The following is a 17,298-nucleotide window of genomic DNA, read 5'->3' as shown; positions in this document are numbered from 1 at the left end:
TCAACGTGTTGCTTTTCCGTAAGAACCAAAAGTTTATTGGCTACCGCGTCGCTTCTTGCCGCGCGGCAAGCGTTTCCGCGTCCTGTGTGCAGAAGCCATAAGGCCGTGGCACATAGAAAAACTTAAGCAGTAAGCAAATCAGCCAATCACAGTCAAGAACTTAAGGCACGGCCCTAAGCGGTAGCGAATCCATACCGTTGATTTCCTTACTGCTTAAGTTTTTCTATGTGCCAAGGCCTTAAGACTCCGTCCAGCCAATCAAATGACCGTATTAGCAACTTAAGACCTTGAAATAAGGAATACCGCCCAAGGAATCCTTTCTCAAAAGGAAGTGTCTGAGCAGAATAGCTGACTTATAATTTCAAGACAGTGTTTTATGCTTTAAATCTTTGTTTTTAGCAACGCACAATACTGTCTTGTGTCTCAAGTCTTAAACGAGTGTACAAAGTGTCAACATTGTAAGACTTGAGACACAAGACAGTATTGTGCGTTGCTAAAAACAAAGATTTAAAGCATAAAACACTGTCTTAAAATTATAAGTCAGCTATTCTGCTCAGGCCCGAAGGACTACCTTCAAGTGGACCGCAGCCTTTAAGGCGCATCCCAATGGAGCAGATTACGCGGAAGCGGAATCAGCGGACCAATCACGGCATTGTTCTAATAGAACCCTTTGCAGTCGGATAATCTGGTCACCCTGGATTTAACCAGACTGTTGGCTATTCTGACTAGCTTTGATTCTTGCTCCAGGTGGCAGGAGGCAGGAGGGTCTGCAACTCTGCACACTCTGCACTAATTTGCGCTACGTGACGCTGACGACGAACGACGAAGCGGTCAGGAGCGGTAAAACGTTCGTGTCCGTTGCAGAAACGTGATAACGTTTATTAACTGAGACGCAAATGTGGTGCCTGTTCAGAGAAATTCAACACCTCAACCTTGGAATCTGAAAACGTCGATTGTAAAGCTCGACTGATCCAATCGTCGAAGAAATTATCCGATCGACATGGAAGCGGTCGAGGAGAGCGAGCCCAACGTTCTTCGCGAGATCGCGAGTGAGGAGGAGCTGGCGCAAATCCCGAGAGAATTAACGAGGAAGATCAATGCGCATTTTAATGCAAAGTTCGAGGAGTTCATAACCGCCAAGGCGGTTTTCGAGACCAGCCGAAAATGTTTGGGTAAGCTGGACGCGCCGTTTTGAATTTTTAACAGCTTCGAATATTTGAGGGACGCTCGCTTTATTTACATACTTCTGAAACGCCGGCGCTTTTTATTTACCTTTCTCGAATTTAGGTCTCTTCTAACAATACTTTCGTTATTTACTCGAGACTCAATGTAAACTTCTTTAGTCTCAAACATCGAAAGCCATATAATTCATGGCCAAAATTTATCTCAAAATAAAGAATTTTGCATAAATAAATGGAAGGCCGAGAACTTTATATCGTATGTTGACTTACAGAGCACAATTTAGAGACGGCACAGAAGGAACTTGCAGAGCAGAAGTTGGATCTTGACGAGTGTAGAGGGAAGTTGGAGCTAGCGGAAAAGAATAATACAGAAGTATGTAGCAATCTTGAGGAAGTGAAAATTGAGGTGCACAGATTACAGGAATCTGTCAAACGGTAATGTCACGTTCTTACAATTTTTAATATCGATATATAAAAAAAAATTTATAATATTTTGATAACTAATAATATAATTACTGTATAAAATAGCAAGAGACTATTCTTAATGCAGTGTTATCAATATTTAATATCTTGTAATTAGATTTGATTTAATGTGGATTACAGGTTGGAGAAGGAAAATTGTGAATTACGTAGACAGAGAGACACAGTTACGGATGAGGCTAATGCATTACAACTGCAAGTTGAAAGGCGGGATACCGAAATCGAAAGAATGCGTACCGAAGTGTCCTCTTTAAGCTCTCAGCTTCAAACTGCCATTGCCACCAAGTGCCAAACTCTAGCTGACACAGAGGAAATTCGCAGTCGAGAAATGACCTTAGACTTCAAGTGAGTTAAGAAGAGAGAAAACAATTTTTTCTTAAATACATGCATAAATGTATATACATATAATTACATCATTTAATTGTTATTTAGAGTTATTAAATTTTTGTTAATTTTGTATGATTTATAACATAACAAATTTAATTAATCTTACTAATATATGTCCTTAATTTGAATCACATGTACGTAGGGAGAAACGACTGGAGCAAGAACGAGTGCTTCTCTCGCAGCAGATGGCAGGCCTCGAGGAAGAACTATCCAAGAGGACCTCTGAACTTCAGACAGCGAGATCCGAAGCCTCCTCTAGGGCTCTCTTAATCGATACAAAACTATCTCAGCGCGAAGAAGAGTTGCGAATAACCAATGAAGCCAATTCTCAATTGCGAGAATCAGTTTCCTCGCTTCAAAAGCAATGCGATGAACTGGTTCAGAAAGTGGAGCAGCAGCGATCCCATGAAATCGCTATAAACGATTCCTACCAAAAAGAAATCAATGCGCAGAAAAATCTAGCCAGCTTATACGAGTCGATGAAGGATGATGCCAATGCAAAGGCCGAGGCAATCTCTAATGCAGCAAGCGAGCTACAGAAGTTAGTGGATAGCACTGCGGAAGAATATGGAAACTTGGAGACAAAGTACAATCAATTATTGGTCCAGCACAAGCAGGATGTTGATGACAAGGAGCAGATTATTCAAGAATTGACAAAAGAGCTAGAACATGCTAATGAATTACTGAAGAACATCAAGCAAGGTGAGTGGCACTTAATTCTTTGTCTCGTTTAATGCATTATGCTGATAGCATACATTTGATCCTTAGACTGCACGTATTGTTAAATTCTTGAATTATTTTTCTTATAATTAGATGTATATTTATTATATTTATAAATTTTGTAGAGAAATTGAACCAAGCTGTAGAACAATTAGCACCTACAGCAGCTATAACCAGTCGAGTGCTACGCAGAGGCTTAAGTCTCACACAGATTTATACTCAATTAGTTGAAGTCTCCAATGAATTAACCTCGGAGCGAGAAGAAAATGAACGCATGAAATCTCAGATGGATGTGATCCTTCGTGAGTTGGAGCAGAAGGCGCCGTTATTGCAACAACAACGTCAGGATTATGAAATGGCTATGGCGAATATCACAACGCTGACAAACAGGCTGGACGAACTACTCGCGGAGAATCAGCGTCTTCATGAAACTGCTGACGAGGCTAACCGTCTTGCCAAGCATCACACTACAGAAAACCAAAGGCTGAAAACTGAATTGGCTGACTTAGCTAGACAAGTGAGTTATGTTTCTTACACATTATAACAAACTAGAATTTAAGAATGATAAATTTAGGTAATCCGTTATGATATATGATTATTAATTTTTTTTCTATTGTTATAGGTATGTTATTTGCTTAAAGAAGTTCAAGAAAGCCGCACTGGCACTCGCATGGAAACTAGAGATCTACCTTCCTCCGTAGACACAGATGACATCTTGTCGTCGCAGATTATCAGCAAGAAATTGGTGACGTTTAAGGATATTGAGGAACTGCAGGAGAACAATCAGAAACTTTTAGCAGTTGTCCGCGCGTTGTCATCCAGACAAGAAGAAATCGAGCGGGCCACCGACGAAATAAATTCGGGCGAGATGAAAGAGAAGTTGGACCGTTATATGGAACAGTTAACAGAGATGCAGGCTGCGCAAGATAGGCAGTCGAAGATGTTGGACGGTCTCTTGAAGCAGAGAGATATGTATAAAAACATGTATCAACAGATGAAGAATTCCAGTGAAAAAAAGAAGGAGGATGTGGAAAAAGATATCGAAGAGGACAAATTCAAATCAGAAGAGGAATCGAAGACAACGAAAAGTGTTGAAGAAAAAGAGAAATTGTTAAGAAAATTAAAAGAGGCTGAGGATAAATTGAAACATGTTTCGGATGAGTATGAGATATATCGAAAAGAACGAACCGCCCATGAAAAGATGTTAGGTGAGGAAGTTGAAAGACTTAGAAAAGAGGCAGAAGCAAATTCGGCGAGGTGTTGCAGACTGAGAGCACAACTGGACTCGGCGAATGAGAGATTTACACTTTTGCAGGGCAATGTCGCTTCTTACAAGTCCCAGATCAAAGCGCTCGAGGAGAAATGCACCAATTATAACATCACCATCAGCAAACATGAGCAGAGTATTATGATGCTAAAAGATGAGACTCTCTCCGCTCAAACTCGTTTATCCCGGGCGGAAGTTCAATTGGAAAACCTTCGCCAGGAACGTCAACTTCTGCGGGATTCTGAGGGACGTCTTCTGAAGGAACGGGAAGTCTACCAAAGAGAAAGACAGACTCAATCACTGCTTAAGGCTGATATGGAGTCTATTAAGGCCAGTTTGGAGCGAGTCACGGCTGAAGGACAGCTTAGAGCCGAGCACAGACTTGACGACGCCAACAGAGAATGCGCTGCTCTTCGACGTCGTCTTCAGGAAGAACAGGATCGCTTCAGGGAATTGGCAGCTCATTTAGAGAGACAGTTGACGATCGCTCAAGAGAGATTAAAAGAAGAACGTGAAATGAGTGAGAGATTAAAGGCGGAGCTGGATCAAGCAAGAGAAACTGAGGCTCAAAGTAGCCAGAAAATTGATCAGTTAAGCAATAAATTGAGACAAGTAGCCGCTCATTCCATTACTAAGCCCTTGACAGGAGATGAAGGTCTTGTAAAGAGAGTGAAGGAGTTGGAGACGCAGCTGAATGGCTCTCAGGTTGAAGCAAAGTCGCTCTCCGAACAATTGAAGGCAGCTAGACAGCAAAGTCAACAATATTGTGATATTGCTGAGAGCGCTGAAACGCAGTTGAGAGAATTGACAGCCGAATATAACAAATGCAAAGAAGAATTGGAGAATGCTCTGAAAGAGTCACGTGTAGAGATCATTTCGTTGCAGAAAAGAGTAAAGGAGCTGGCTGATGATCTGGCGAAGATGTCAAATGGCAGGCAAGAAACCGACTCAGAATTAAGAGATAGACTAGCTGAGGCTGAAAGAAAGGTCGAAGAGCTGGACGAGTTGAAGGGTGAGTTAGAATTGCTAAAGAGCGATCTGAAAACTGTCTCCATCGCGGCTAAAGAAGCGGAGGAAAAATATACTAGAGAAATGATGCAGCATTCGTCTGATTTGCAGGTAAGTCTAGCAATGAAGAAATACGTTTATATAAGAATTATTATCTATTTCGTTACATATTTGTTTTTGCAGATTTTGGCAAAATTAAAAGAGGAAGCTCAGCAAGTTCAACAACGACTTGATATTCTGACTCAAGAGCGGAACTCGGCAGTGGAAGCTCTGGAACTTGAGAAATCAGCCTCAAAGCAAAGAGAGCAGAGGCTCGTGAACGAGGTCGAAGAAACCCAGAAGAGAATTAAAGACCTCGATACGCAGAATGCACTTTTGCATAATCAGATTCAGGAGTTGGGCGACCGAGTATCCGTTATGCAGAGTCAGCAGACCAAGATAAGCGGAAGGGACAGTCCTGATACTAGTATGGAAGCTCTGAACAAGAGTTTCAGTTCGTTGGAGGAAGACTCGAATTCCGTTGAACAATTGTTAAGAGTTATGAAGTATTTGAGAAGAGAGAAAGATCTGGCCTTAGCCAAATCCGATGTTCTTAGAGCCGAAAATCTTAGGTTGAAATCACAGACCGAAGTGGTGGAGAAGCGATTGAAGGAAACCGAAGCTGTGCTGAATTCTGAACGAGAAAAGTCTGAAATTGATGTGATGGCCACATCCAAGCATGCGGAATTATTGCGCAAAGTGGAGACCTTAAACGCCATCACGGATTCTAACCGAATCCTTAGGGAAGAAAGAGATAATCTTAGTGCGAAAGTTAACGAACTCACGGCCAAAGTGAACGCTTTATCGGAGGAAGTTGTACCTCTTCGAGATATATCGAGAGATTTGACAGCCAAAACAGAAGCTTTGACAGAGGAAAACACCAGCTTGAAAGGCGAAGCAACTAGATGGAGACAAAGAGCGAATACATTATTGGAAAGATCGAATAAGGCCAGCCCTGAGGACTGGCGACGACTTCAAACAGAAAGAGAGAACCTGAGCAAGCTGTTAACGTCAGAGAGGGAAACTCATGCAAAGAGAACTGATGAATTTAATCAAGTGAAAACAGAGAAGGCGAAACTCGAGGAGCAACTGACGCAGTTACAAAGACAGATGCAAACCCAAAATGAACAAATGTCGCGAGCATCGGAAGAAGTCCGCAAATTAGGTCAGGAGCTCAACGAGGCACTAGCCGATTCCTCTTCGAAGGCAAAGGACTTGGTTTCTCTTAGAAAGGAATTAGGCGATAAAGACGTCGTTCTTAATGACATCAGAAACAAGGAAATTCAGATCCGCAAAATAGCCAAGAAGTATAAAACGCAATTTGAGGAACTCGCTCGAACCGTCGAGGAAGAGAAGAACCGTAATGAAGAAACCAGAAACGAAGACGCGCCCAGCGTGATAACGCAAGAGCGTGAGGACCAACTACGGGAGGAAGGTCGCCAGGAACTTCGTCAAGTGAACATTGAGCTCACGACGAAGATAGATGAAGTAACTCGCCAAATAGCAGCGGCTCAAAGCGAGGCCGATAATCTAAGAATGGAAATCGAGGCCATGAATCGCAGCAGTATAGAGAAGGAAGACAGGGCAAAACAGGTCCTTAAGGGCGCCAGAACGAAAATCATGCAGTTAACTGAAGCAAAGAAGACCTGCGAAAAAGAGTTAATGGATCTAAAATATAGAATGGACTCTGTAGGAGGCAGTACCGGAGTTCAAGGAGATTCTGATACGGAGCACGACGCACGATTGGTGGCATTAAAATCACAGATGGAAGGTCGTATCTCTAGGTTGGAGCACGAGAAGACGGAGATACAGGCGGAGAAGGAAGCGCTTTTGCAGCGAGTTGCTCAACTCCAGAGACAGCTGTCAGGAGTGAGTGGGGTAAGCGCGACCACGGAACCACCGACAGCGAATATTAAGCCAATGTCAGCCAGAGCAGAAACTCCACTGGCCAGCATTAGACCAATGAGCGTGGTGGTGCAGTCGCGAACAGCTGCCGTCTTACCGACTACAGCTGGTGCGCCGGTCATGGTTGCGCCACATCAGATGCAGCAACAACAGGTAGTGCATACTACGGAGACGAGCTCGCCGACTAGCAGCCTGACTGACTTCCAGCCGGCAAGTACTAGTACTTCTTCGCAGAGTGCACAAACTAGCAGTCTTCGTCAACTGGTGGTACAACCCCAATTGAGCGAATCGGCGGAATCGACACAGAGAGAAGACCCAGAAAGTGCGGAGACACTTAACTTGCAGCCGCAACAGCAACAATGTCAGCAGCAGCAGCAACAGCAGCAACAAACAGTAGCGCTTGTGAGTCCTAGAGTGGAGCAACAGCAGCAGCAACAGCAGATCACTGTCAGCGATCAGCAACAGACAGTGGCAAGCAGCTCCACGCAGTCAGTCAGTACTTCTCAAGCTTCCACGGGACTCAAGAGAGCACGAGGCCTAGATTCAACCGCCTCCGGCTCCGGGATAGTCGAAGGATTGGACCATGGACGTCAAGAGCAGGTGCAGAGTCCAAAAACTAAGAGGAGCAGACAGGACATTAGCGCTACTGCGAGCGCCAGCGCTTCGGAAGTGGAGTATCAGGTGAGGATAGTACGATAGGGAGATAGAAAGAAGAATAAACAATTTACAATTTACAATTGAGTATTTATCCACAATTTAGTTTTAAAAATAATATTTTGACTCTTTCTAATATTGATAACGATTCAGGTGCCCACGTCAAGTCAGAGGGATCAAGATGAAGAAGTAGAAGAAGGTTGCGTAGTAGTGGTGGACTGTGATGAGGGTGAAGGTGGAGGCAACCATCAAGCACAGGAAGAAGAGGAATTTGACAACGATACGTATGAAGAGATAGAGGAAGAAGAAGAAATGCCCTATGAAGTAGAAGTTGAGGTTGAACGAGACAATAATGAGGTAGAGATTATTATGGAGGAGGATTCCACCAGTGTTGAGATCTCTAGACAAGGTCAAGCCATTATTCCTACAAACCAGCAACAATCTGAAGCTATCAGTAGCGCTGGACCGACTGGAGAACCTGCTACGTCCTTCACAGCAAGGCCCAGAGGAATCGCACCTATGCCCAGGCAGCAACAACAGCAACATCTTCTTCTGGTTGGTATTCAAAATATTTCCCCTATTTTTATTTATTAAATTTTACAAAATTTACTTTACATTGTTTTACAAATTATCGATATTTTTTTCTTAAAGCCACAACAAGGTTACGAAGATGGCGGCGACGACTGCATTGTACCAAGCACTCCTACTCTTTTCGTTCCTCGTCGCGACGGTTTCGGCGAAGCTGTGAGCTCTCCGCAGGTCCCACAAGGTCGGTTTACTTTTGGAGACCCCTCGGCACCTACAACAGCTTCCTCGACACCATCTCTGACAACGCCTACAGGCTCTACCACTAGAATCTTTGATTCAACCAATTCCGCTGTAGTTCAGGTTGTCCAAGAGAGTCTGGACGACAGCAGAATGGACTTGGCCCAACTGGAGGACAGTGGAACCGGTCGAAGCGTTCCCACGACACCTCTTCAAGTTTCTCCAGCTGCAGATTTACCTCCTTCGGTAAGGAACATTCTATTTTTCACTGCAGTTTCTTATGAAACATTAATCATACTATTACTCAACGATTCCTTTTGTAATTCTCATTGCAATAGACTAGTAGCAGCCAATCTGAAGAACAAGAAAACACTGTGACGCATGTTTCCGTAACGGCCACTTCTGGAGACGATGTCGAGGATCCTAACATTCCTAGCATTCGTATCAGCGGTACTGATGAACAGCAACGCGGTTCAACTGAGGCTACAGAATCCAGTGCAACTCCAAGCGAAGGTATCTCATTAAATCTAATCAAATTCATTAAAGAGGTTAGTCTTTAAGAAAACAAGAAACAAGTATGAATGACAATTCTATCGCTTCTTTTTATTTTTTCGAAGGAGTGAGCTCGGAAGGTGAGAAGCGAGGAGAAGAACCAGTGGCTTTGGCATCTGGCGAGGACGATGCCGTGGACACAGTAGAAGCGACGGAAGAGGCGGGAAGCGAACTCGTTGAAGACGAGGTTGAAGAGGAGAACCGCGAAGCAGAGGCATCGCCGTCTAGTAACACTCGCCAGAGGGCAATGGCAGCCAGCTTGGCGGCTGCGGGTGACGCCAACAGTGCCAGAGGAGTAACAGTGAGAAGATCGCCTAGGTCGCCCTTCAGGGCGGCAAGAGGCGCGAGGCCTACACCGATCGTATGGGGAGAAAGCTCATCGGGTAGAGGTGAGTCGAGTAGTGCGATTAGGTTTTTAAATTGTTTCATATCTTTTATTACATTAATTTTTTATTTGAATATTGTAATAAATTTTTCTTTTCTTTTTCATTTGCTTCACTTACACAATTAGAAGACAAATAATTCACTACTCAAATATTCAATGCATGTATATGTACGATTAGCATATTTTGCCGTTCTCTTTAGTATAGATGAATTTATATCACGTGTCTAATTTGTGTCTTTCTCCACTAATGCTTTGTGTATAAATGTTATCTCTATTTTTGAAGGACAACCCGTAATGCGAGGACACGCGGCTAGAGGAGCCGTCAATGAGGGGGGACGAGGACGAGGGACGCGAGGCCGACGAATGCGCTCGAAATATCCTTATGCCCGATACTCGTAATATCGGCACAGCATTTTCTCTGTCTTATGTACGTCTTTTATTCGTCAGATATTTTATGTAGTTTTTATTGTCGATTTATGTTAAACGCAAGTAAAGGGAAAACACCAGTAAACTGATTCATTCATTTAGATAATAAACGCTTTAACATTCCTAATCATTTTTTGAACATGTGCAGACAACTTATATATAGAAAATGTTATATCATTTTTTTTCATATTTTTTCAACAGATTCTTTAAGGAAGATTGAGACATTCGTTTCTTCTTAATGTGGGTTTGAGAATCGAAAAAGATTGCAAGTTTTGTCATTTTTTTTAAGTATTATAAGAAAGTAAGTAAAAAACTTTATATTTAAGAAAATAAAGTTAGATTTCTATTTCTTTTCTGAGTTGGACTGTTCCTTTTGAAATCCATTTTAACCGAAGATCCCAAAGTCCGTTTTTAAAATGGACATGCGAAAAATTAAATGCATTTTCCAGTAAATAATATATTATTGTGTAATTTTATACGCGATATTGGTACGCGATTCAGGAACTTCGATTCGCGATACTTTTTTTCTTTGACTTTGCGGAACAGGTGTCCGTGAACATCGTTGACATAACGGCGCCGCCGGCTTTCATTTGGGCGTCAGTCCAATTCTTTTCACACGTCTGCGCGCTAAATCGAGAATACGTATTGTTTCGCTATTTTTGTCTTTCGTAGACAGACAGGCGAATAAATGATACAGTTAATAACGAGATTATTGCCGTAAAAATTAACACTAGCTTTTCAAGAAATTTTATTTGGAATTAAATGTGAAGTAAAAAATTTGTTTGAAGGTATTATCGGAGAAAAATTCGCTTGAGTCCGTATTTGTGGTTCAATTTTATATTTAATATCGTCTTACGGTTCTTACGATTCTATCCAGTCAATAAATTGACCGTATAGCATTTCGAGATCGTTTGAGACGACCACAAATATAAAATCGGATTATGAATACTGTCCTTAGAGTTTATTTTAAAAATTGTCTCTTTTTGAAAAGAGTCATGTATGCACAGCAACATTTGTTTGTACATCCATTTCTCCAATCGGTGGAAAGAAAAATGGACTCGTCGATTTTTTGAAATAGAGAGAATTAGTATTGATATATATAATGATTTTATAATAAAAAATTTTAAAAATCATGAAGTTTATAATGATTTTTCGAATCTTACATTTTAGAAAATATTTTAATATATTTTCTTTAAACTTATTTTTTTTTTAGATGAAAAAGTGTTGAACCAATGTTGTTCCTTATTACGAAGATAATGGTAATAATCTGAGAAAATTCAGTAAAAACAGAAAGTAAATAAGTGAATTATTTAACCTTAATTTTACATTTAAAAAGATTAAAAATAGGTAAGAAGCACAGAAATAAATCTTACGGGTTAGTATAAAAATAGCCAAAGCTGCAATTTATTTTTATATAAACATTTTCGTCGTTTTGCTTTTCATAAATTAGTCGACATATAAATTAATTAATACAAAAATTAAATAATCCGAGTCATTAGTTGCTAATTAAGTACTACAAGAATACTGTCGAACCCTTTCGATGCGTCAACTTACACCGATCGCGATTTTTTCTTATTATTTATTCTACCTTGACAAATCGTCCGTTCAATAAATAAATAAATTATGATATAAATAAACGGTTAGATTTTTTTAAATTGCGCTAAATTTAAAACTGGTATCAAAATACTGTGTTATTAAAATAAAGATCATAAAAATTTATTGCCTATTAACACCTATAGAAGTTGACATATAAAAAAATCGTTTGCGATGCAAAAAAGTATTTTTTTCGAATTCTAAAGTACTCGCCTATAACTTTGCGGCATGTGCTTATTATATAGAGCTTTGTATCTACATACAAACGCAGTTATTTCCGCTGCGTCTGGACTTTGTTTAACTAATGTAAACTTCTGCGTTCAACGCATAAACAGTATCGCACTTAGCAAAATATATAGTGAAGTTATATTTAACGTGGCTGTTAGTTACGTGATGTTATTAGTTTCGTATAAAGATCACGTTGAAAATTAAACGTGAAATCCGAACGTAAGTAAGGAATAGTTGATGTTTTACATATATCTCACTTCGAAACTTTGCTATTATCGCTACAAATTGATATGATCTTATCACAATGTCAGTTAAAAGTATGCCTAAGTGTCTAAAAATATTCACGATCACATTTTGTGAGGCAAGTGAAAATATAATAATAACTAAACGCGGAATTGGATCCTTAAATCTTTGAATCTATTAATTTACCTACTGGAAGGTTTGCTTCCACTTTTTATCAGTCATCCAAATAATGATTTTTGTATTCTTCATGACAATAATTCTTCACAATCACGATCACAATCACTTAACGAAGTTAGTCTTTCTTCGTCAGCTTTTCACCAGTTTTTAATTTATTAATTAGGCTTATTAATTAAAATAATTTGCATAGTAATATAATCAAATATTAAAGTCTGTATGATGTCTGCTAACTAATTTCACTTTATCGCTTCTTGTCTTTCGCTGTCGTAGTCACATAGCCGTAAACAGGGTAGATAGGGCGAAACTGAAGTTCTAAAGAGGCTTCGTCCTAATCCAATCTAGCCGAGTCTCAACTACAATCAACTAACATTTATCAGCACTTTATATCAATTTTTCTTCTAACGTTGCACCATATAGTATTAAAAATTCTTGATGGGCAAGTCAGCGCTAGTCCTGACGCACAACTTTAACGGATCTTAAAAAAATTAAAGTACAAATAAAAATGTTAAAAAATTAGTTCCAGTCTTGATTAACCGACTTTAATTGACACTCCGCATTATTCTTCTTCCAGCAGAGCGTTGTCTATCGAGATGCAAATCCAGTCGGTTGCTGACCGATCCACTTGCAGTCTTCTGTTTCGATGCTGAATCCAGGATCCAAGGGGAGAACCCAGAGGATCAAAGGATCTGTATATTAGGTGGCTGAGTGTCCTCTATAAGTCTCTCACCAGCGCTACTGATCTCGCAGCTGCATCTGCCGTGCTGCTCGATCCTAATCCACACTTTCTTCGTGCTGTTCGTCAGCAGACTCCAGACCTCGACCTCCATATCCTCGTGATAGATCGACGACCGCACCGGCGCGCAGCTGAGATCGGGACTGACGCAACAGCCCGTGTGACTGTCGCATTTCTTCACCACGATGTACACCGGCTGATTCACGCTCTCACTCGGCTGCATGTTGTGCACCAGGTCTCTCAGATTGTAGGCCCTCGATTGGGGTTCTCTGCAGAGGAACTTCTTAGTGGCCTCCATCGCGCGCGGCAGGTGAATCCTCCCCGAGGCCCGATGATGATGACCGCCGTGATGAGCCGTAACCATTGTCTGATCCACTGCCGTTAGGATTAGAATTAAGAGCCTTAAAAGCGACCCCCTCGGTCTGCCTGTCATTTTTCGGTTCTAGCCGGTCTTCCCCAAAAGCGAAATCACGCGGACTCGAAGCCCAAGCTCAAAGGGATTTCCGACTCGGAAGCTCAACCGCACTCGATCACTGGACCGATCAGTGATTTCTGGCCGCAACAAATGTACTCGTTACTGATCACTAGACTTGCCAAGTCTCGATTTCATTGAATCTTTCGATCAAGAATTAAATTACACAGGATCACTAGTTCAGTGAAACTGAAGATATTAATAACACAGAAAGGGTAAAAAATTCTTCCTGCTGTGCTCTCTTTTCGACGGCGATCTTTTTAAAAATAAAATCGCCACGTTTTCGAAAAGATGAAAAATCCTCTTCTTGAGATTTTTTCTTCGCTTTATCAATCTATATCTTCTTGGATTTTCTTCGCTTTATGAATTTTTCTTCGTGTCGTTTTTTTTTTTAAAGAAAAAGGATATGTGCCATGGCACGATAAACTTGACGGATTCCCTTTAAGGTAAAGTGCCTTTTTCTCTTTTTTTTTTTTTGAAACTTCTTTTTTTCAGAAGCAAGGAAATCACGTGGCGAACTTCTGGTTTTTGAATATAAAGGTAGCTCGGTGAACGGGAAAGAAGAGCAAGTATACAGGCACCAAGTATCGGTCGACTGAGATTTTCCCACTGACACACGAGTATTTATATATCGAAGAGCTTGCACGCATGCCTCATGCGAGAACACGCGTAAAGTCCGGCTCGCGCGTGCCTTCCGCGATGATTCCGCTTTATTGTGCAACCGTTTGTGCCGGTATGTTGTTTAACCCTTTGCAGTTTGAATGCTAATTGTCACAGCCGGTAATGAGATTGTCAGGTATTAATATTGTTATAATGCAATAATATAAGAGAATGAAATAACGATGGCAAATATTTTGGTATCTATAATTGATATTTTTAGTGTCAATATTTTCTATAAAATTTGTTATAAAACCATTGAATGGCTTTTAATGATAAATTACCTACGCAATTTAAATCAATATTTTATTCCTTAAGGAAAATTAAGAATAGCCATTTATTGCAACTTTCCAATTTTTTTTTGTAATACATTTTTATTATTATATTTTAAAAATCTTTTATAAAATAAACTTTATTTGAAATTAACTCAAGAATATAATTTTCTTAATTCTCCAAAATTTAGTTTGTGGAAAGATTTTTGTTTTCAGTCACTTGTATCACTTATAACTTAAAAACGATCGACTCTCGACGAAAATCTGTTATGAAAAGAACTTCCAGTGAATTTGAGACATATGAATGTCTGAGATTTATTGGATGTGTGATTTTGAAAAGAAAAGAAAATATAAACATTTGTTTCAATAATGTATTATTTTAATAATGATAAATGATAATAAAGTGGTCACAATCACGATGACGAGAGTGAGTTAATTTGACGATATAACATAATAATTCATAAAAAAAGAATGATTTTACATTTTCACAATAGACGAGTCAAGTAACAAGGGAAAGTTCGATTTTTTATTTATTTATTACGGGAAATTAATTGCTATGGCGAATTATTCGTGCGACGTTGATTCGTTTAAACGACTGCGGCGTTTTTATGCGCGGATGGTCACGCTGAAAGTCAGTTTTCGCGGCCGAGCGTTTCTAGCGACGAAGACAAGCTATCATCTCGCGAACGATGATTATCTCGATTATTTCGGTTGCGGATTTGCTGACTTCTACGAATCGTAAAATGCCCTTTTCTTCGTTTCACACGGAAAAAGCGTAACTATTTGTTTCCGTGGAAATTGCTATTTATGCTAGAGTTAGAATGTCAGAGTAAACACATTGCAATGCTATATAATTCCTAAGCTTTTGTTCCTTAGAATTTGTCAACAGTAAGTAACATAATTGTATTTTCCTTAACAGGAGATTGCAAATTTTACTTATCACATCGGTGAAATTAATTTAAAACTTAATATTTTTATTTCTCTCTCTCTCTCTCTCTCTCTCTCTCTCTCTCTCTCTCTCTCTCTCTCTTCCAATATTTATTGATTTAAATTTTTAAATTATCTGCACGTGATTTTTCTCTCTGACTTTTTTAATCAGATGGTTATGCGCTAACTTGTTCTACGAGAAAAATACAAATTCTCAAGAAATCAGAACATGATAACGACCACATGCGTCATCTTGAAAGGTGAATAACCAAATTGCAGAAATATTAATATTAATCACGTTTTATTTTCTTATAGTAATGATTTCTAGTACATCGGAATGCAAATGATATATTTGCATGTTAAAAGCTTTTTTTTACGCAAATCAACTATTAACGACTATCAACATGCAATTAAATCTGTCTTTTGCAACACAGCTTTTGTCTACAAGATTCCGTCAAGGTCGTATCGGAGAAGTAGTTTGAAAACTGGATTAATAAGTAAGCAAATTACATAATTAATGCAAATTGCAGGCTGCATTAATAAATGAGCAATATTATACTTCTTACTTAATATGTTTACATAACTAAAATTACATAAGTGAGTATGTTAAATGTAAAATTATTTTACAAATTATTATATCAAGTTTAAATTACATAGATGTTTATAAGTTGTTATGTTATTTTTGTACAATATTTCACACGTTAAAGTCAAGTTCAAGTTAATTTTCTGTACGATGAGATCTCTAATCTTGGAATTTATTTTACAATTGAAGAATTCCTTCTTTTTCCTTCTTTCTTTTTCTCGGGAACTAATCTCGATAGATGATTCAGATGAAATCAATGTATTTCCAGTGAATCTAATATTTCTGATCATCTTGTCATCGTAGTTCCTCCAAGATTTCTATTGCTTGGCTAATTATATGTGTGCGGTGCGGCGCCCAAGAGTTTCTTGTTGCACAGGCGCCTCTATCAGAAATTATATGGCCACGTGCCAAGCCATGTGTCTACAGCATCGTTATTTTACCAATTTATGTATGTATATCATTGAAGAATTTTGAAAATGTACATAGTTCTTTCTCTCTTTGTCTCTTCCTTCCTCTTTCTCTCTCAAATTCTTTGGCAATGAACTTTACTCAATTCATATTTGATAATAATAATAAAAATTTGTTATATTTTATTATTTTTATTGATATTATTTTTATAAACAGGTGATAATAATTAAAGAATAGGAGAAATGTATCTATTTAATTTTGTATTATCGAGGTTTAATATACACATGAGTATTTTTATTTTAATATATGTATATTATTCCTTATTTAAATATATATTTAATTTATAAGTTGATTATATATGTATATATATATATTATTTTTTTACATAAATATCAATGTACAATGCAGATGTACAAGTTTTGTGATTTCATCAGTGCCAGATAATTTTGCACCCGTTGTGAAAGGTTTTAAACATCATTGCCCGTGCTGTGACGCATATGGGAACTGGTGGGAACACCAAGCCGAAGATACCTTCTTTCCTTCGTCGGGAGTTCCCTTATTACTGACGTCATTTAGAACGTGAATGGTTTTCTGCATATTATCCTGTACATTTATTACATACGCATTTGCAACAGATAAGCATTTGTCTTTCAAATCGCTTTTAAATCATGTCGCCGAACACTTACAATAAAAATACACATCGATGTTAGATGTTAAATATTATAGATAAGGAATTTGTTGAATTAGAAATTTTAGTCATTTGTAAACGTAATAGACGGTTAAAAAACGTTTTAATTTTTTTAAAACATTCTTCAAATGTCTCTTTAGATACCGCGTAGATTTTTAAATTAATTTTTCGAGTTTTGAATTAGTCTACTTTATTTCTTTTATATTATCGCTATCTCGAACATAGAGAGAACTCGAGATTTTACAGATAGGTATACCTAAACCATAAAGAAAGAGGTTTTAATCTTTTGAAGATTCTTTAGATGTATATAATTTACGGACGTATATAATATCTTTCGCGCTATTCTCGATCGAGTCTTAAATTGTTCCGAGGGAGGTCTACTACTTTGCATTCAATTAGAATTTTTACGAGAATTCCAAGTTTTCGTATTGCCAAGTCATTCATTATTACTCGTTATACGTAAGAATGACGTATTTGCCAACGTAATTACTCGATATACTCATCGCAGACGGAACTTAATTCCTTCCTTATGGCTTACGCAACCCATT

The 17,298-nt window shown here is 38.9% G+C and overlaps 2 protein-coding genes across 4 annotated transcripts; one reads left to right on the top strand and one right to left on the bottom strand.

Moving 5' to 3' along the window:
* The first annotated feature begins 756 nt into the window (after positions 1-756).
* Positions 757-16,135, top strand: Mgtor (nuclear basket protein megator). Of its 3 annotated transcripts, none has more exons than XM_071709694.1 (13): positions 757-1,172; positions 1,454-1,616; positions 1,785-2,006; positions 2,191-2,750; positions 2,894-3,285; positions 3,391-5,154; positions 5,227-7,668; positions 7,795-8,196; positions 8,293-8,652; positions 8,745-8,919; positions 9,024-9,347; positions 9,627-9,770; positions 12,585-16,135. In XM_071709694.1, the coding sequence occupies exons 1-12, from the start codon at positions 1,001-1,003 to the stop codon at positions 9,740-9,742; spliced, it is 7,092 nt and encodes a 2,363-aa protein (XP_071565795.1). In that variant the 5' UTR covers positions 757-1,000; the 3' UTR covers positions 9,743-9,770; positions 12,585-16,135. The 3 variants fall into 3 exon arrangements, with proteins under 3 accessions (XP_071565795.1, XP_071565793.1, XP_071565792.1); XM_071709692.1 differs by lacking the exon at positions 12,585-16,135 and adding an exon at positions 9,971-10,119; XM_071709691.1 differs by lacking the exon at positions 12,585-16,135 and having other exon boundaries at positions 9,627-10,119.
* On the bottom strand, positions 11,146-13,176 carry LOC139774436 (uncharacterized). Its single transcript, XM_071709695.1, has one exon. The coding sequence runs from the start codon at positions 13,174-13,176 to the stop codon at positions 12,688-12,690; it is 489 nt and encodes a 162-aa protein (XP_071565796.1). The 3' UTR covers positions 11,146-12,687.
* Positions 16,136-17,298: the final 1,163 nt, after the last annotated feature.

Source organism: Temnothorax nylanderi, unplaced genomic scaffold (genome assembly GCF_030848795.1).
Source record: "Temnothorax nylanderi isolate EJ_2023f unplaced genomic scaffold, tnyl_v1.0 TNYL_tig0081_pilon, whole genome shotgun sequence".
Lineage (NCBI taxonomy): Eukaryota > Metazoa > Arthropoda > Insecta > Hymenoptera > Formicidae > Temnothorax > Temnothorax nylanderi.
This window is presented reverse-complemented; position numbering and strand designations above follow the sequence as displayed.